Below are 21,151 nucleotides of genomic sequence, written 5' to 3'. Positions count from 1 at the left end.
TGTACAGTATTTCCCACATTTCATACACCGGAAGCGGCCATTTTGGATTTTAAAATGGAGCCGGATATCGATTTTTGACCTCTAGACCTCACTGCGATTCCAAAAATACTCATATTGACGGGTATTTTATGGTACTTCCCACTTTTTCTGATACCGGAAGCCACCATCTTTCATTTCAAACCTCGACCTCGGCGTCATCCTGATTCCAGAAATATCCATATTGATGGATATTTGACGTATTTCCTTATTTTTCGAAAACTGGAAGCAGCCATATTTGGTTTCAAAATGGCGTCGGATATCAATTTCCAATCTCTAAACGTCACCCCCATTCCAAAAATACCCATATTGATGGGTATTTGACAGTATTTCCCACTTTTCTGAAACCGGAAGCTGCCATATTTGGTTTCAAAATGTCGTCGGATATCGATTTCCGAACCCTAGGCGTCATCCGGATTCCAAAAAGATCCATATTGTTGATATTTGACTATTTGGCTGCATCCCCCAGGGCAACCGGAATATGTCCGGATGTGGCCAAAGTGGTTCTTGGAACTAGATTTGATTTCCATTGAACTATTCTTTGAATTGTCATTAGAGATGAACTAGCCTAAGGCTAAAAATCTCTTTAGTAAAGAATAAAAAAAAAAAAAAAAAAAATTGAATTCTCATGTAATTTGATGTGTTACATGATGGGTTTGATCCTAATCAGATGTTGGCCTGTTGTCCCGGGACACCCGGAATGTGTCCGGATGTGGACAAAGTGGTTATTGGAACTAAATTTGAGTTCCATTGAACCAGAAATTGAATTCTCATGTATTATGATGTGTCGCATGATGGGTTTGACCCTAATCAGATGTTGGCCTCTTCCCCGGGACACCCGGAATGTGTCCGGATGTGGCCAAAGTGGTTCTTGGAACTAAATTTGAGTTCTATTGAATCACTCGTTGAATTCTCATGTGATTCGATGTGTCGCATGATGGGTTTGACCCTAATCAGATGATGGCTTCTTCCACCGAGACACCCGGAATGTGTCCGGATTTGGCCAAAGTGGTTCTTGGAACTAAATTTGAGTTCCATTGAACCAGTCTTTGAATTTTCATTTGATGTGTCACATGGTGGGTTTGACCCTAATCAGATGCTGGCTGCATCCCCCGGGACACCCGGAATATGTCCCGATGTAGCCAAAGTGGTTCTTGGAAGTAACTTTGAGTTCCATTGAAATAGTAATTAAATTCTCATGTAATTTGATTTGTCACATCATGCGATTGACTTAGCTTGTAAGATATTATTGCTAGGTTAAGATCTATTTAATAAAAAAAAAACAAATATCATATAGTTATAAGAAAATGAAAAATAAAGTTTATTGATGAAGTCATGTTTATGCTTACACTGTTTTTAATTTTATTAAATTAAAACCCATTGAAAAAGAAAATGGTGGTGAACAACCGTGAGCGCGCGCATGGGGGCGGACAAAATGGCCAAAACGATCAGTTTTCTGACAGGTATCGTTTTCGTCTCAGGCGCCCAAATGTTGCAAATATGCGCGCCGGCGCGGCGGGGGCGACCAAATGGAGCCGCGGGGTTCGAGTCGCCCAAGTCCGCCCCGTCCGCCGAGCCGTCCGGGAGCGAGCCGTGGGCGACTCGCCCGCTGTATGTGGATACTCATAATTCATAAACTGCAGTTTCTTCCATGAGTAAATTTCGTATGGAAAGAAAATTCTCTGAGTCAATTATTCTCAGTCGCTGAGTTGGTATGATTGGCCGTGTGCAATAGTGTGCGCCGATTAAACGTCAAAAAGCTTTATAGCGTAGTGTTCGTGAGATCTAGATTAAAGAACTCTATATAATTCATCATCAAACAAAAAACTCAGTCTTCGATCACAGTTCAGAATTAGTAAATTATCGCGATGGCATTAAAATTGCTTGTTGGCCAAAGTGAGTAAATCTGTGCTTATTTGTATTTAATGTATTCGGTTCAAAACAACTAAAACTTTCAATTCATATTAATATCAAGCTATGACTGGAACTGAAAATTAGATTATAAATTATATATGAGAGTTTCAAATTAGCAGCCAAGTTACCTCACAGATGCACCACCTGGAAGTGAAAATTCAATCGTTTTCAATATGCTATTAGTCATTAGAAAGCAGTGGAAAGAAAGTAATGTTTAGCATTTTCAAGACATCTGTCACCCTAAATAATATGGAGAAATCTAAGATTCGAACATTTAAACGTTTTTTGGAAAATTCCAGAGTAGGGCTACCATATCTCACTTATCAGAAAGAGTAATTATGTATAATTTATAATAGAGTAAATAACAGTACATGAAACCGCATTTAAAAGGGTGTAAATTTATAAATAAATGGAAGTCATGAAACAATTGGAAAAATTGAATGCGTTATTAACTAAACTATATTTATTATCGTCACTGGATGAATTAACTATCGCACAAACCTTCGACAAAGTCCCATCGATTTTTTTTGTTAACGACAAAATTTCTCCATGCAATGAAAAATGTTGCATCATGCAATTTTATTTGAACTAATGTTATTCATGCAGTTAAGAAACTCGAGAATTATTGTTCATTTTGATTGTTCCTATGAATTATTTCGCATTAGTCCATTAGATTATAATTTTGCTGACATTAAACCCTTTTTTCACGCGGTCTTATTTTCGTTTTTTCTGATGTTCAAGTTGAAGTTTGGTGCTACTGGTGTCAAAAAAAATAAAAGTAAAATATGGTACATTAAGAAATTATCTAACTTCACCACAGAATAATAAAAATCAACTGCTTAAAAATAGTTGGGTGTAATTAAATTCTAGCTACTTGATGTCTTAATAAAAAAAATACCATACCCGAGCGATAACCCATATGATTATTTCACAAATTGTTTGGATGATACCCTTGGGCCTATTCTGCGCGGCGTGTGAGGTGAGGTGACAGTGAAGTGATGGTGAAGTGACAATTGTCACCTCGGATGAGGTGACTCTCCATTTGATTTGCACGGAGAGTCACCTCACCCGAGGTGACATTTGTCACTTCACAAGTGACAGCGTGTCACCTCACCTCACACGCCGCGCAGAATAGGCCAACCTGAACACATCTTTTGGCATCACAACCATACACATTTTATTGGGGAATTCTTATGAAGACGACGAAATTCTACAGTCTACTGTTTAAAACTTAATTGTGCTGTTGTTGAAAAAACTGGGTTTGAATTTTTGGAAAATGCACCAAAGTAATTTGCAACTTATACAAAGAAATTTTGCTAATGAATAAACTGTTCTTAATTACACAGTTTGGAATGAAAAATGACGACAAACACCATAATTTTTTTAAATTGAATACCTCACAAATCGCAAGTTGGAATTTTCAGAGAAAACTAAACAATACTGAATGAACTGCGGTGGTGGTGGTTTACATCTCACTACAGTCTGACAAATATACGAAAAACTACCATCAGATGGTTAACCCCGGCGGTGCAAAACCTTCAGGCCTATTTTGCGCGGCGTGTGGGGTGAGGTGACAGTGAAGTGATAGTTAATTGGCCTACTTATACCCTCTGATACCTACACAGCAAAAAATATATTGAAAATTGATCAACGTAATTGACGCTTATGTATTGCCAATTCAGAGAAAAATAAGCATTTGGCGTCAGCTTATCGGAGATGGACTAGCCAAAGCAGTACCAACATTTCAAAGGGGCGTAATTGCTTTTGTAAACAATGGCTTGGGCATAGATTTGTCGCGAATAAAAGCTCACTCGTGAAAGTTAATGACACCAGCAGGTAGATGAATGTTTCCTCTACCAGCTAGCATTGTTAATTTGGTGGGGTGGCTTTTATTTGCAAGAAATCTACGGCTAAGGCCATTGTTTACAAAATCAATTATGCCACTTTGAAATTTTGGCACTGAAAGGCTAAAAATATCCTATAAAAAGAATTTTAAAAAATCAGCTTATCAACTTAATAGCATCCTGCGGCTGTCAGTTTTGTCGTAATATTTTTCCTGAAATGGCAATGTAATGATGAAAAGCTAAAGGGCAAGACAGCTTTTGATCATGAGTAAAATCGGAGTCAATTTTGAGTAACTCGCGTTGATCAACTTCAAATGTAGCAACTATAGTCACTATATTCATAGTCTGGCGAAGACAATCACGGGAGCCAATTTGACCTGTCATTTGCGGGAGCCAATCGAGCATGACTGTTGCTTTATTGATTGTGACAATAATGAGTTAACGACAGAGAATATACTTTTGAAACGATTTTTTACGGATAGTATGGCAAATTGATAAATGCATTGCAAATGCGTTAAATAGTACAAGTTGAACGATATTCATGGAACATATTTCCTTCTATTCAGCCTAAAACTGTAAGCCAGAAGATACTACGAAGATAAACAATATTCATGTTTCATAAACCAAAAACGTCCTGCAAAGGCTTGAGCATTTTCACGGGGTGCCGTATTTTGATTGCATAATCCAAAGTTGCCAGTATGCAGGATTTTGTATCCGCCAGACTATGAATATAGTGACTATAATAGCAACCCGCTAGCTAGCATTTCACATGATTCGATTTACGTCCAAAATAATAATTGAGTGCATCGCAATATTATGTACAATTTCTTGGTACCATTAATTAGCCAACTAAGATCAATTAATCAATAGAGTTAGAATATTGTTTTTGATTCCAAAAACTAGTTGTATTTGAGAAGCACACGAAACATAAAAGTGATTGAATTTCTGTTCTATTGCAATACTCTTAAATTTAATGTAGTAAGAATAAAAAATTCTAATGGGGATGTTCGATTGGCTCAGAGTTTGACAGTTCATTTGGCTCAAAACCTTCTCTCCACCCATCTCTCCTTCTAAGTATTTCTAATAGTGCCTATAGTTCGATGGTATACATATTCCCGACAAATTCAGGTCATTACTGTATGCATGCATGATGTATATGGGGCATGAAACTATCATATTGATTGGAAAACACTCGAACTTTCTGCTGAATTTGGTACCATATGTTCTTAGGGTGGCCAAACTGCCCCATCTCTTCCTAACTGATTTCACGAAAAAAAAATGTTATTTTCAGAAATTATGAACGAGGTGGTCCGCTACAATGGATCACCGAGTAAGATTAATCCCAATGGAAAACCTGGCACAGAGTGGAGGATTTTGATTGTTGATAAACTCGCAATGCGTATGGTTTCAGCATGTACCAAAATGCATGAGATAAGCGCCGAAGGCATAACTTGTAAGTATAATTATGGGAAGTATTCATGCATATATACAATCATTTTACTCCTTTTCCGCAGTGGTTGAAGATATTAACAAAAAACGAGAACCATTACCAGCGATACAAGCAGTATATTTAATCACTCCATCCGAAGATTCTATTAGGTTGCTGATGAGGGATTTCGAGAACCCCGCCAAGCCAACATATAAATCCGCTCATGTATTCTTCACTGAAGGTATGTAAACACATTTTTACCGCATAATTTCTCGCTCAACTTTTCAAATAGACCAATTGCTCGATTATCTTCATCGACTTTCTCTTCCGTTACAAACTTCTCTACAAAAACGATTCCTGACGTATTTTTAGTATTGAATGCTGCATCGTTTCATCGAACAGGGTGTCGAAAATACACAAATGCGTAAACGTACACGTACACGTAAAAATCACGAAAAAACACGTAACAACGATCCAAAGAAATAGTCGTTGAAGATAATCGATCGATAATTAGTCTACACCAGGGTTTTTAAACGTTAACGTCTTCAATGGGAATTTGCATTGAAGACGTTAGCGTCATAACAGAGAATTTAGACTCAATTCTGTTTTTACGCGATTTCCATTTTCCATTTGGATACAGCATTTTTAATATCAGCTAAATTTTCTTTAAATTTAAATTTGGTAGCAATGATCAAAAATAGAAGTGGAAATAATCACGTAACAACAGAATTGAATGTATATTAAAAGTTGTGCGAGATTTGTACTTTTTTTAAAAGAACTTGGGCATTAATTAATTTTTAATCTATTCAATTGCAATTGCTTTCAGTATGTCCTGAGGAACTTTTCAACGATATTTGCAAATCTGTAGTTTCCAGAAAGATCAAAACACTAAAAGAAATAAATATTGCTTTCCTTCCCTATGAATCCCAGGTAAGTTAAAAGTAATCGAAACTAGATGGGGCGACCCCGGCGTAGTGGTTATCATCCATACCTCTCACGCCAAAGTCACGAGTTCAAATCTCACCCTGGACAAGTCACAAATAACCTAAGAGCGTTAAAGTGATTATTAAAAAAATAGGAAAAAAAAATCAACTAGATAAATCTCGCCAAGCTGCCCTAATAAAATTGTTATGGTTATTTTGCTTAACGAACGGTGTCATCCAAACCATTTGTGGAATAATTCTATGATTTGGGTTATCATTATTTTATGGTATTTTTAATTAGGGTGGATTGTCAACATCAACAGGCCCCAATGCTAGTTGAAAAATTCAAACCATCATTGGAAGAACGCATAGAAAAATTAGCAAATACTCAAACCCTTCGCCTGAGGATGTAATCTTTGCTATCAAATTTGTTCGAAGCATTTACCTTTGCGCGGCAGATGACGCGATTGTACCTGTCTCATAGCGTTCGTATGAGAAAATGGAAGAGTTGCCAGTCTTCTTGATTTGTTGTCTTCGGCTTTAGGGAAGCAACCCGAGCAAAGTACAGCATCAAAATAACAGCAAATTGAAATCAAGTTTTGATATCAACATCAAACTGAAATCATAATTTGATTTCAGTTTACGCAATTGACAAATTTTGGTACTCAGTACGGAAAGCAAGATCGAAGGAAAACAAATGAAGGAGAAAAAACAACAAGTTGGAATAAGGGCCTCACAGCTTTTGTAAACAATGACTTTTTATGGTGATTTCTGGGAATTGAAGGAACGGCCACGCAAACCAAAACCTCAATCGGGTTGGGGAAGTCTGATTTTCTTTGGCATTCCCTTGAAGTTTTTCGACGTATGACTACGTCTTTTAGAAAAATACTGGGCTGGAGTGCAAATCAAAAATTGTGTGACGAAATAGTGTCAGGTTTTAAACGCTTATAACATGGCCATTTATGTTTAGATTTCAATTCTTATAACACCATTTGATTCAGATTTGGTGTGAGCTTCGGCATACAGATTATAGTAGTTTATCATTTGCAAACTATTGAAAATTTATTAAACTTATTGGCCGTAATCAACCAATCACGTGCTTGCTTGATATAACTATCGACAAAACAAAAAGACAAGCCGATAGCGAGGTTATAAAATAGCATTACTTTTTTACCGTTTGTAACATTTGTTGATGCATTTCTGTATGTTTATCGTATCCTGCAGGTCTGTGTGAGTTTGAATAATAATTGCCAATCAAATACCCCTAGGTTTACTACACCACACAATACCACAGTACACTACCAACTGGTGGAATAATAAATAGCAATAAAATCAGTTCAGTGGACTGAACACGAACAGAAAAGCTGATAATTATCGAATGATAGGGACAATCAGAGTTGCAAAAAATCAAATTCATTTTGCTGACGCAGCGAGAGCTGAGTCAATACGGAATTCAGTATACATCTTTCCATGATTTCTACCCAATGAACAACAATGGCACTAATAATTTTTGCTTCCACTTTCTGTGCATTTTATATTTCACGCAATCTTTCTACACTCATTCGTATTTGGATTCTATGACAATGAACCAGGAAATAATTCACGTTCATCTTATCATGTCACAAGGACTGCAAAATTCATTCATTTCACTTTATATTTACGTAATGAATTTTCCAAGCATAGCAACGCGGCACCTCAACAAATAATTTTGGTTGAAAAATGAATTGAATATCTTGGTAGCATTATTTTTTATTTCCAAATAAAAGTGCGAAAGACGTACCGTCTCCTCGTCGTTTAACCTTACTCAATCAGATGTAAACAGGTATGATCCAGTGAATTTGTCATTTCTGTTACTCTCCCGCTGCTTTACAAAGCTGACGTCACACCATCAACCATAAAAACAGCGGGAAAACGAAAGAGACGAAAAATTCACTACACGGAGAAAAAATACTACCCAAAATTTGAGTTTTTTTTACTTAATTTTGGCTTCAGCCTCTCACTTGCACTCGTTATTGTTGTCAAAAAAGGAACGAGAGATTCGACCCAACGATATAGTTCAGCCCAATAAGTTACTTTTGAGTAAATTGCATATTCTCAAATTTACGTGAATTAAACTCAATTTTGGGTAGAATATACTTAAGTGTAGGTAATTTTTTTGCTGGTGTTAAATGAAAACTACTATATGCGATTTACTCAAATTTGGGTTATTGGGCTGAACCCCGGAATTGAGGGAAAAGTACTTAATTTTGGGTAGTTTTTCATCTCCGTGTAGACCATACCTGTGTTGAAACGTCATAACATAGCAAGCCGTGCAGTCATAACCAAAACATACCAGTTTCTTCGCTGCGCGCCGTGTGCGCTGAATGTTAATCAATCGAAAAACGGACTTGTTTTCACTAAGGATCACTCATGGGAAGTATAGTTATAAAGAAAATAATTCAGTGACAACATTTCAAAGGGGCGTAATTGCTTTTGTAAACAATGGCTTTAGCTCTTGATTTCTCACAAATAAATGCTTACTTCTCCAAATTAACAATGCTAGCTGGTAGATGAAACATTCCTCTACCTGTTGATGTCATTAATTTTCATGAGTGGGCTTTTATTCACGAGAAATCAGCTGCTAAAGCCATTGTTTACAAAAGCAATTACGCCTCTTTGAAATGTTGGCACTGAATTATAGTTTAAGAATGATACTTTTCGTTTTGCAGCAGGTATCTCAGGTAACGTTCTAGAATCAGCAGCAAAAGGAGCTGGAATTCCTATAAGCATTTGATGTCATAGGACGATTGAGGATTCGTTTTTGGTGATAGAGCGCCCCGATTATCAGATCGATTATAAAATCTATCCAAAATGCTACATTCCTTGACAACAACAAATCGCAGTGGCACGGAACCTACAAGAATGAAGACGGAAACCCCATACACCAGCAGATTTTACCACCTACGAGGACAGTGAAGAAAAACTCCAGATAAACGGGATCCTAATCCCAATAATAAATTTCGCGGACAGTCCACGGTGGACTACGTTTGTAAGAAGGAATCTGTTTTGCGGAAAGTGCACAGCATCAATCTAACTCATGCTCATGAAGAATTCCAGGGAACCTTCGCACGTTTTTCTGTTCGTAGCATCTTAGTAATCGGCAGGCAGGAGCAAATTTACTATACAGCATTCCCTCCATATCTGCGGTGGGTGATATCGTCCACCCACAGGTATTTCTTTGTTGCCCTTAAAGCAATTCAGCTGATTTTTAATATGTGATTAGAGTGAAACAAACTAGTTATCTACAGAAAATCAACTCAATTGGTGAGTAATCGGCGTTTGAATTCAATTGTTTCCATTTGGCACTAAGGTCCTTACACATGTTGTTCACGTTTTACGTGAATTCCGGACTGAGTATTTGGACTTGCTCCACCACTATTTTATAGCAAAGATGGAATCGCATCTTTGTAGGCTTGGTATTCTGCTGAAATTGTCATCTATAGTTTCCAGTGCTAGATCGCTCGGAGAACAGTAATCGAGATTGGGTGCTTGTTAGGGATCGTCGATTAATTATGTCACACTTTTAGGGGGGAGGAGGGGTTTTGAAAACTGTGACGAGTGATACAAAAAAAAATTAAGGTCCATACAAAAAATGTGACAAAGGGGGGAGGGGGGGGTTGAAAATGGGCCAAATTTGCGTGACATAATTAATGGACCTTTCCTTATGTGGTGTGTGCGATTGGAGTAGGTTGTTCCATGGTTTTGGAAAATAGTTTCAACATATTTTTACTCTTTTGGTTTTATTTACTCTTTTACTGCAAGTTAGCTTCTGATTGATTATTGGAATAAAAACATATATCAAAATAAACAAATTGAAGAGACTAAACAAAAGGTTCTGATTCAACAATGGAATGAAAAGAAAAATGAGCAAAATTAAACTACCATCGATGTTTCGTCACCGCAAATTTCAACATATTCCTTCCAATTGTAAACTGACTGAATAGTTTTCTGGAACAAATTTTTGTTTAGTTTTATCATCAAGATATTTGCCAATGTTTCCTCTGCCAGCCCTGTTCGTAGATTAGAGAGAACCAGTCCAAGGGCACTAAATGACCTCTCAACTGAAACTTGGTTCGAGGGTGTGGACAACACAATCATAGCCACTGCGTGGAGCTCAGGATGCGTGGTTTTACGGCGTAGCCAATGATTCCAGACTTTATAGTTGTGATTTTGGCGTGGCTCCAAGTCAAGGGACTTGACTTGCTGGAGGAAATTGGTTGCGTTTTCTTGGATGCTGGTATCAATTGAACCACCGAACATTTCAGTAAGGTATTGATCAAATTCATCAGTAGATCCCGACAACGATTCATTGTTCATGTTGGTGGATGTTGGTTCAAGTTGACGGATCCGTTCCCAAGTTTCAGTTATGTATCTCTGAAATTAAAGTCACACTTTTTAATTTAGGACGAATACCAGGCAAGTAATACGCACGCGCGCTTATGTGTGTGTGTTGGTGATATTATACCTGTATTTCTTCTTTTTCATTTCCCGTGAATAATTTTGAAGCATGGTAGTTGAATCTGGGATCGAGAAACAATCCCATTTTGAATGCTATTGAATGACGCAACGCATCCAATCTGGTCCTCAATGATTGTATTAAAGCAGGAACAAAAGGATTATCGGTAACCTTTTGGACTTCACTTGTGGCCATGAGCCAAGCCATGTAGAAATCAGGTAGGGATACATGTGACTCCTGCATTTTTTTGGTGCAGATGTACAACGGCTTGAACGCATCATAATAATGGTCTACAAATGTCCAAAGGCTTGAAAGATCTGTGAAATACGGAATGTTTTATAGATGAGTGTTTGAGTACTATTTTGGAAAACTGTTTTGTACATACCAAGCTCGGGAAATTGATCGGCAAGTGTCGTGAAGAAAACTTTTTGATCTTTGAATGATTCGACCATTTTAAAAATACCACCCCATCTTGTTTGGCTCCAAACGGGGGGGGGGGTACGACGCGGTGTGGAACTCGAAGAAGGTGCGATATTTGACATTTTTGCACTTCTTGGCAACATCAGTGAGGCTCTTGACGGATTCATTGGACTTGTTCACAACGTCCAATATTGCGAGTTGGAGAGTGTGGACGGCACATCTCACGAGATTAATCCTTTCTTGGAATTCAATGCATAGCTCTTCACTGATGTCACGCTTCGATTCTTCTGCTGACTGACCTTCTTCACCGTCATCTCCATCAGTTTTCTCAAAAAGGGTTAACTCCAATTCGTGCTTCAGTTTTCTAACGGTTGCCAACATATTGGCCCCGTTATCACAGGTCACTGAGAAAATCTGTTCAACAGACAGTCCGTATTCAGCCAACGTTTCCATAACTTTCGATTTCAAAAAAGCTGCTGTCTGGCTTTCTTTTACTTGAATCATTCCTGGAAGAAATGCATTGCAAAGAAAGATTAATTATGACCAGGTATCATGCATGTGTGTGTGTGTTAGTGAAAAAAATAAGGACAAGTTAAACCACTTACCGAGCGTACGAATAACCACTTTGTCACCTACAGCATATTGAACATTTATTCCTAAAATGTGACGGTTGTGCCGGGCCGCGGAATCTACTTTTAGGCAAATTAGCTTTCCGTGCATTTCTTCCTTCAATATTTCTTTCAAGCGCATCGCAATTTTGGTGTGGTGCTCCCGCATTGTGGATCGATTCAAAGTACATCCGAGAGCTGTTGTGATCGGTTGCAAAAGATCTTTGAAGCCCTCCCACTCAAAACATGACAAAGGAAGCTGATGGTAGGTTGTTAGCTTTACCGTAGATTCAATGAGCAGCTGCTCATTGGGACATTTTGGGATGACTCTTGGCTTCTTTGCCGTCGGATCGAAACCTTGCAACAGGCCATTTGAGTTCGCCAGCTCGTCGTGTCGAAGTCGGAAATGACGGATGAAGTTTCCTACGTCAAACCTAGCTTGAACGTATTTACAGTTGCCTGCGGGGTCGATGTTGCAGAAAGCTTTTGCTCCATCCTTCAAGATAAATGTGGAGGCTATATCGATTAGCGTTCGTTTACGTTTCTTGCTGTTTTCTCCGCTTGTCGAGGCCATCGTCAAGTGATGATGGAGAAAACAGGGATGCGTATCATATATTAACAGTCAATTAAAACTAATACGACTTCACGCGAAAACGAAAGTTTTACAGCACGCTTCAAATTACTGCTGGTGAAAAAAATCACTGTGCGCAAATGAATGCGATTTTTTTCTATATTTATCTTCCGTGAATCCAAAATGAAATGAATATTCTGCATAGAAAATAGAAATAAGAGGGAACTAAAACCGACATTCGTGGATTAACAACAAGAGTTCACGCGTGTTGAATGAGAAAGATAACAACAAAACAAACCGAAAGTGAGAAATTCACTGAAACGTCAAATCATAATGACCTGCGTTAAGAAAGCAAGGAATGAATTTCAGTGAACATTTTTGCACTGATGTATATCTTATTGTGATTTTCAAAATATAAGTTCAACATTTTTCAACTCTGGGGACAATACATCTCGAAGAGAAATAGGGAGCCTATTCGATTGTGAATCAGGTCATATCCTCTAAAAAGTGAAAGTTAAAGTTAAAGCTTTGGTTTGTTTTTTCCGTCGATCTTGTTTTCCGTGCTGAGCACCAATGCTACCGACGTGCCAGGAAGGCAGCTCCCACACCTGGACCCTACCTATCGACCCATCAACTCATGAACCGGGGACCAACGGCTTTACTTCCCATCCGAAGGAAGGCGTGATCAGAGATGTTATGCCTCAGAACATCCCGGCGGCGCCGACTGGGATTGAACCCAGGCCTGCTGGGGTGAGAGGTAATCACGCTTATCACTACACCACCGGCGCCGTTGAAAGTTAAAGCTAGAAGTGTTGAATGTGTTAGTTGGAAACTATGTGATTCGATGTGGAAGTAGTCGTTTTTTCTTAGTATTTCCAGAGGAAATCAGCAAGGAGTTGTGAAAAATCCGTAGCAATCCAAGCCATGTGGTATGTAGGTGGCTAATGTGGCCTTCCTTTGTTGTCCAGCCATCAGGCCTTCCGTGGGCGACTTGACCGTTAGAGAGTTCAGATGCATAATGCTTATTGGATGGGAACAGGCTAGTTCAGACTTCAGAAGGTGGCAAAATTTGGACCATTAAATCAAATGATGGCTACTAGACTGATGCAAAATTTGACTTTTTCGCTCCACAGTGCTTAAATGGTTTCAAATCGGGTCTTGATTAGCCTCCCAAAGTTACAACTCATTTGGTTAGAAACAGACTTCGCACAAGCCATTTGAAGTTTACATGTAAATTACTATGGGAAATCTCAACTTTTTGTTCATTGCCTTCTAGTATTTTTCTATATTGAGCTGCGAGAAAGTTTGATAGCCATTCTTATAGAAAATTTTCTCAGCTACAACTTTGCTCAAGATCGTTTCTATGTAAAACGAGACAGGAAAATGTTATTAATTATTTAAGAGATTGGTAAACTTATGACATGATCAAGCAGCTGCTCTGTAGGCAACACTGTATTTTGCAGTGTGGCATAGTAGCCATGATTTTTGTGTCCTATTCAACGCCCCAGAAACACCAATGTTGCCTGCTGAGCAGTTGATTGAGCATGATCATAAGACATCAGCGCATTGAACCATTGATAACTTTCAATCCTTGCATTTAATCAAAAAGTGGTCTTCAGCAAAGTTGCAACTTAGAAAATTTCCTACAAGTACAGTTGAAAGTATTTGAAGCAGACCAATATGGTGAATTATTAGATAGACATGAACAAAAATCTTGGTTTTACCATAGTAATTCCCATACAAACTTCAAATGGTTTGTGCCATCTCAGTTTCTCACCAAATGGGTTCAAATTTTGAGAGGTTAGTCAGGATCCGATTTGGAATCGATTAAGTATTGTGGAGCAAAAATTTCCAATTTTGCATCACTCTAATGGCTACTTACATCAAGCACTGCGAAACTATTGACTTTACAATGATAAAAACCAAACCAAAGCACCACTTCAATTTAGTTCGTAATTTTAACACGTAAAAATACAATATTATTAAGGCAAAGGCCGCTTTATTTATTTTACATGTAATTTTTTATTCATTATTACTATTAAAAACAAAGAATGTAATTGTTAATGTAACAAAACGGTCTACATATGATTGACGACAATAAATAAATAAATAAAAGTTATGTGCCTTGCTTAACTTGACATCTTGATAAGATATAAGTTTTCTGTCTTCAGCAAAGTTGTACAAGTTATGAAGCCTTATTAATGGAAAAATATTATGTGCGTACCCAATGTAAACTAAATGAAAATTTTGTTCTTTGTTTTAACGCTGATGAAACATATTGAACATCCAACAATCCCAAAAATCTACAAAAGAAACAATATCTTTGTATAATAAGAGGTTGAAAAAAACTCGCAACAAATTGCGATCTCCTTTTTGGCGTTCATTCAGACGATTGAAGCTAAGGACTATTTAAGTTATAAAACAACACACACTTCCAGTCCCAACTTTTTTATTTGACTACTTAGCTTAATGCTTTCTTCAGCAAGTTTTAAGCTCTACTTATAAGCAAAATATAAAACAATAATAAACAATATATGCTGCTTCAAGCATGCAATTTTTATACTCATTTCAGCGCTTAAGAACTGTTTGTTTACAAATGCTGATGAGCCCTTTTCTATTGTTAATCCAGATTTTTTTATAGTCATTTTACCACGAGGACAACAATTACGAATTTAGGTGAAGCTCACATTAATGTGATGAATATAGTGGGTGAGGATGACATCAAATGTTTCCACTATGGGATTTCACTAATTTGACAGTACCCTCTTAACTGGTCTATAAATTTATGGCCCATAACAAACTTGAACAATACATACGAACTTTACGGCTGTATTGCATTTTACACGAGATTTTACAGCTGTCGCGTACACCGCATGTGTTTGTTTTGCGTTGGTTGTAAGTGTGTTGGTGAAAAATAGCAGACAACAGAAAAATGCTGGCTTAGCATCCCCTACACTAATAAAAATCCAAAGCTAATTTGTATGTTTCCCACACATGAATTTTTGCAATGTGATAAACAAACGATATATATGTGTCGGACACAAATAGTTCTTATGTGTACACATAAAATTCATGTGTAACTACACATTCTATTCATTTGACTCATAAATTTCATGTGTACTTCTGAGTGGTTTCTGTTTATGTGTGGACACATGAAAATCATGTGGAATTTTACATGGCAATTCGCCAATAAAAATGTGTCGAATTTTATGAGTGATAGGTTCATTGCGACAAGAAAGTCGAACAAGGTCGTATTCGGTCGAGGAAGGTTTGATAGTTATTTTTGACAGAAAAATCCGGGTAACAACTTGCATATTCGCGTCAGTGCTAGCAAAATCAGTAATCAAAGTCTTTTCAATCAAAGTCTGAAGTCTTTTTTTACACGGTTTTTTTTTACGCGGTTTTTTTTACACGTTTATTTTACACGGTTTTTCGCGATTTACACGGTACATTTTTAACGATTTCTCGACAACGATACAACCTATCGACTTGATTCCAATCACATTATCCGTTTCAAGCTATAGGTAATCGCATGGCATCCTTAAAAAAAATCACAATTTTTGGTGTAAATACAGAAATTCTTAAAATATGTCTATATGGACCATAGCATGCTATAATTACAAATGGCATCAAAATCCGATTTTTTAAAAACATTTAAACATGTGAAAAATCAAAATCTCGTAGATTTTTTTTACACGGTACATATCCCCGTGAAAAAAAAAAACGAGGGTATATTGCGCGTTTCACACCTAATAAGCACGTTTTCACTTATTAAAAAGTGTGATGAAACTGCAAGTTTACGTCTAATCGTCTTGGTGTCTTCAGTGCACTTATTCCTTATGATGCAAGCAATAAGTCAAAACGATTTGACGGAAACGTGCACTTTTATCACACTTTTTGCATTTTTGGGACAGTCCAGTTTTAGATGCAATCAGCAATATTTTCCGCCCTTATACGCTCGGTGAGAAGCGCGTTACCAAATTTAGCAGCGCGGGAGAAAGGTTGCTATTCGTAGAAATGTCAAAATGCTCACTACCGGTGTTCCGTCTCCGCCGCAAGTCAACTGATACGAACACCACCAACAAGCAGCGAAGAACGAGACCATCAATAGGCTACAACATCCACCAATCAGCGACGACCACATCAACGCTCGCCGCTTTAAAAGAGGCATGCATCACCGTGCAAAACAAGAGTTCTTTTCCGACCAAGCACCAGCAAACATCAGCAGCAGTAGATGCAGAATTTGTAGAGAGAAAGAGGATAGAATAAACAGTTGTTAGCGTAGCCGTCCCGATCAAGTTTATTCTGCACACATCCCTGGTTTGGAGCAGCGTCGAACCCACCAGCTCTTTTCAGAGCCCTTACGAGTTGATTTCCGATCGACGCTTGCTTCCTCCACCACCCTGCCGATACAGTCCACTACCGAAAGGGAAAGTTCCCTCCCAGTCCGAACAACCGGTACGGACTACGGCGAGTAAATTGATAACCGCGATAGCAGCAACCGGTGTGGAGAAGAGTGAATAAACTAAAATGAGAGCGCTGTACGGTGTTAAAATAGTCGCGCAAATGACAACGACCGTTACGGTTGCTCTAATATCATCAACAGTTGGCCGCTTGTGTGTGATCTTGGGCATTGGTGAGATTTGATTTTTTGATATTTTCCAAACACTGATAAAAATGTTATTATAAGCATAAATCCAAAAAAACGTGTTTTACATTATTAATCAAATCTCCGTCTTCTTTTAGGTATTTTCACTCGATTCTCCGTTTACATTCCAATGTGCTTACTCACCGGCCCACGCTTCAGAAAGAGGCAGCAACATGGAACGTATCGCTGAGCAGATTGCTACACTTTGCGCCACTCTTGGAGAGTACCCATCGGTACGATACCGGACGTAAGTATAACAGGTTGTTCAACTTATTTGGTGGGTTGACGAGTGTCCACGACAGTGTATGGAAGATTATCCACGCAAGGAGATGTGGTGATATCTTAAATTTGACTTTCCACATTCAATAAAATGGTTGAAACCCTATTATAACAAAGGAGGATGCTATTCGAACATGTTTATTTATTTTCCTTTTCAGCGAGGGGGAAGGCAACATGGAACTGGCCCAAATGGTACAACAAAAGCTAGATGCGTACAAAGCAGATGAACCAACGATGGGTGAAGGTCCAGAAAAGGCTAGATCTCAACTGTTAATTATAGACCGCGGCTTCGACTGTGTTTCTCCGTTATTGCATGAACTGACATTGCAAGCAATGGCGTACGATTTGCTTCAAATTGTCAATGATGTATATAAGTTCGTTCCATCACCGAATGCCGCCGAAAAGGAAGTTCTTTTGGACGAAAATGACGACTTGTGGGTTGATCTACGCCACCAGCATATTGCAGTTGTGTCACATAGTGTTACACAGTATTTGAAAACATTTACTGAATCCAAGAGAATCACCCAGACTGAAAAACAGTCAATGAAAGATCTTTCACAAATGATCAAAAAAATGCCACAGTATCAGAAACAATTATCCAAATATTCCACTCATCTACATCTGGCTGAGGATTGTATGAAAACGTACCAGGGATATGTAGACAAACTTTGCAAGGTAGAGCAAGATTTGGCCATGGGCACTGATGCCGAAGGAGAAAAAATTAAAGATCATATGCGGAACATCGTGCCAATTTTGTTGGAGCAGGCGGTGTCCAATTACGACAAAGTTCGCATTATTGCCCTGTATGTCATGATTAAAAATGGTATTTCCGAAGAAAATCTGACAAAACTGATTACGCATGCCCAAATAGAACCAAAGGAAAGGGAAATGATCACCAACTTGCACTATTTGGGAATCAACGTTATTGCTGACGTAAGTATAATTTCATTAAGTAATTTAACTCGAATACCCAATAGTTTCCTCCAGAACAGCCATAGCAAATGTAATTTATCGCTTATTTTAGGGTAACCGTAAGAAGGCATACAATGTACCAAGGAAAGAGCGTTTAAACGAACATACCTATCAAATGTCCAGATGGACCCCGGTCATCAAAGACCTCATGGAAGATTCCATTGATAACAAACTAGACGAACGGCAGTTTCCCTTCCTTGGTGGACGCAAAACAGCCGGATTCCATGCACCAACCAGGTAATTATAAAAAGATCCATCATCAAGAAAACATGTTATAAAGTCCCCAGTATGTCCAGTGTTTCAAACACATCATGTGAGTAGTTTAAAAAGATGTTTCCTACACGGTAACCGCAAAATACCCAATAATGACTATAAAAGACTCTATATTGACTACAATGTAGTCAATATAGAGTCTTTTATAGTTATTATTGGGTATTTTTCTCTCTTTATTATCGTGATTTTTAGCCGTAGGCTAGTTCATCACAAATGAATACTTACGTCAACGTCAACGAATACAAGTCAAACGCGCATTATTTTGCCTGTAGATAGTACTTCTTAAGCCCCCTCATCCAATAAGTGAGCTAGGCAAAGAAATGCGCTATTGATTAGTATTGTCGCATCAATGGTCCTTCGTTCAATTTCAACTTCAGGATTAATAAGTAAAGTTAAGTTTTCTTTATTATGGAGGCTTTCAGCCTAAGGCTTCCAGGATTAATTATCAAAAGGCTATGTTCATAAACAAGCTTTAATCGATTTCACTCTTGTGCCCCATAGGGGTTGGCACTCTTGCCCCATTGCAGTTTCAAAAAAAGATTTTAGGAGACATTTTGAAACAACTTTTGGCGAGATTTAATTTGCATTGCATTGCAGATTTTTATTTCCGTCGATCTTGTTTTCCTATTGAGTACCAATGCTACCGACGCCAGGGAGGCAGCTCCCACACCTGGACCCTACCTATCGACCTACCAACTCATAGACCGGGGTGCAACGGCTTTACTTCACTCCCGAAGGAAGGCGTGATCAGAGATTTTATGCCTCAGAAAATCCCGGCGGTGCCGACTGGGATTGAACCCAGGCCTTTTGGGATGAGTGACAATCACACTTACCACTACACCACCGGCGCCGCTCATTGTAGATTTATGAAGGCAAAATTATGAACTTGTAATACGGTGAATAAACTCCTATAAATATCAACTATTTGGCATTCAATTGTTAAAGTGACACTTCTGCTCCACCAAACGCTTTTATATTGGTGAATAAGTGCTTCAATCACGGCTGCATAACTCCACCACAACGTATTGTAGCATGGCATATGGTATTCCCAAATGCCACTACAGAAGCACACCACGTCATGTATCACGAATAGTTATTTGAGTAAAGTATTTATGATTGTTACTAGCTTCGTCTACATAAGCGTGAATTGCGGAAATACCCGCCAGTATCACACCTGATGTCAGTGCCTTTATATAAACGTACTCTACGACGTTTCAAAGAAATAAAAGTACAGAATGTGTGATACTTTCACTACTGGTCAAAATGTTGGTCTCCCATCCAAGCATAAGATTAAGCCCTCCCCTCGGCCCTCCCACCTTCGGCAAGGTGATAAAAGTGACCAATGGGAGGGAACCTCGAAGGGTTCAATGCTTATCAGACACTTATCTATAGCAACTACTTCCGATAGATTTTATTCAATACAATTTCGTCAATGAGACGAATTGTTATTTAAACTATGCATAGTTATATCTCGTAAATCCATTATTCAAACAATTTTGTATGCCCTTATTAATATGTTTATTTACTTTCGCTTTACAGCAGTGCGCGATACGGCCATTGGCATAAGGACAAATCCCAGACGGCGGTCAAAAATGTTCCACGCCTAATTGTGTTCGTCATTGGTGGTGTAAGCTACTCGGAAATCCGTTGCGCCTACGAGGTGACGGCTGCAGTAAAAAATTGGGAAGTCTACATTGGCTCATCACACATCTTAACACCAACAACTTTCCTCGAAGACCTGGGTAAATTGAACAAGGAGTAAAGTCAATACAAGCTTAAAACGTTACATTTAGATAATCTTAACGGACCTGTACGCTACATTAATTCAATTAAATGTGCATGTTTCGAAATAATTAAACTAATATCAAAAATGATTCAATTTAACATTTACGAAGTTGTTGGCTTTGTTATTATTTAGTGTTCTGTACATACATAAAACGCGGAAATGAATACATAAGGCATTTAATAATTCATTTATTCCAGCTTAGGTATAATCAACAGTCTAATAGCTTGTATCTTCATAAAAAGTTTTTACATTTATAAGTAGTATTTTAATAGCTGTCCGGAAGATAAGGATAGAATTGTGTTAATAGGACAGCATCTATTCAATTAATCAAACGCATTGAATATATAGAAGTGTACCTATCTCATTCTTCCCACTATTGTTTACTTATAATGGTATCATATCACATCCAGTGAGCATCTGTTCCAGGTTTGTCCAGGACATCATTGAAAAATTTCCAGGTTTTTAAAATTGTTTTTATTTTGGTTAAAAGAACAACTAAAATGCAACAAACGTTTTTTAAAACATATGACAACCAGTTTCAAAAGAACAGCTTTACAACTATTAAAAAGTAGGTATATGCTCAGGAATCTGCTTCTTTGATGTCACCCAGACACTAAAATCCTGGTCCACTATCGCACATACTTTCCCACTTACACAGTCCCCACTACAACAGGATCATCACCTACAGTATGGGCCTTTTGGAAGATGTGATGGATGGTACTCTCGATCAGACAACACTCTTTCTCTTCTCGATCCTAATATGATGGTTTTAAGGGGAATATTTCGGAACACCATCATCGATCGATCAGAATTTAGAGTAGGATGAGAGTTTATTTTAATAGATCGACACTTCTGCACCCACTAGTCAATGGTCGGGAATGGTTAGTTGGGTTGGGGTACACGAATTTTAATCTGTTCAATGTTTGTGTTATGGTAAATAAATTTAAATTGGC

At 38.1% G+C, this 21,151-nt stretch overlaps 1 protein-coding gene and 1 pseudogene across 4 annotated transcripts; one reads left to right on the top strand and one right to left on the bottom strand.

Annotated features, from left to right (window-relative positions):
• Window positions 1-1,850: 1,850 nt before the first annotated feature.
• Window positions 1,851-20,557, top strand: LOC135715332 (protein ROP-like). 4 transcript variants are annotated; one of them, XM_065238655.1, is made up of 8 exons: window positions 1,851-1,932; window positions 5,086-5,247; window positions 5,309-5,464; window positions 6,050-6,153; window positions 16,987-17,135; window positions 17,326-18,100; window positions 18,192-18,376; window positions 19,955-20,557. In XM_065238655.1, the coding sequence occupies exons 1-8, from the start codon at window positions 1,905-1,907 to the stop codon at window positions 20,172-20,174; spliced, it is 1,779 nt and encodes a 592-aa protein (XP_065094727.1). In that variant the 5' UTR covers window positions 1,851-1,904; the 3' UTR covers window positions 20,175-20,557. The 4 variants fall into 4 exon arrangements, with proteins under 4 accessions (XP_065094727.1, XP_065094726.1, XP_065094723.1 ...); XM_065238654.1 differs by having other exon boundaries at window positions 19,952-20,557; XM_065238651.1 differs by lacking the exon at window positions 1,851-1,932 and adding an exon at window positions 2,109-2,157.
• Window positions 10,059-11,853, bottom strand: LOC135715330 (uncharacterized; annotated as a pseudogene).
• Window positions 20,558-21,151: the final 594 nt, after the last annotated feature.

The sequence above is a fragment of the Ochlerotatus camptorhynchus genome, unplaced genomic scaffold (assembly GCF_037179485.1).
Source record: "Ochlerotatus camptorhynchus isolate MF236.1 unplaced genomic scaffold, CSIRO-AGI_Acam_v1.1 ptg000856l, whole genome shotgun sequence".
In the NCBI taxonomy this organism is placed as follows: domain Eukaryota; kingdom Metazoa; phylum Arthropoda; class Insecta; order Diptera; family Culicidae; genus Ochlerotatus; species Ochlerotatus camptorhynchus.
Note: the sequence above shows the minus strand (reverse complement) of the source record. Positions and strands in the feature narration are given on the sequence as shown.

Coding starts and splice junctions, on each gene's coding strand:
- LOC135715332 (XM_065238650.1), top strand. CDS start 2,124: ATGCTATTAGTCATTAGAAAGCAGTGGAAAGAAA. Junction 5,465..6,049: donor TCATGTATTCTTCACTGAAG/GTATGTAAACAC, acceptor AATTGCTTTCAG/TATGTCCTGAGGAACTTTTC. Junction 18,377..19,951: donor GGATTCCATGCACCAACCAG/GTAATTATAAAA, acceptor TTCGCTTTACAG/CAGTGCGCGATACGGCCATT.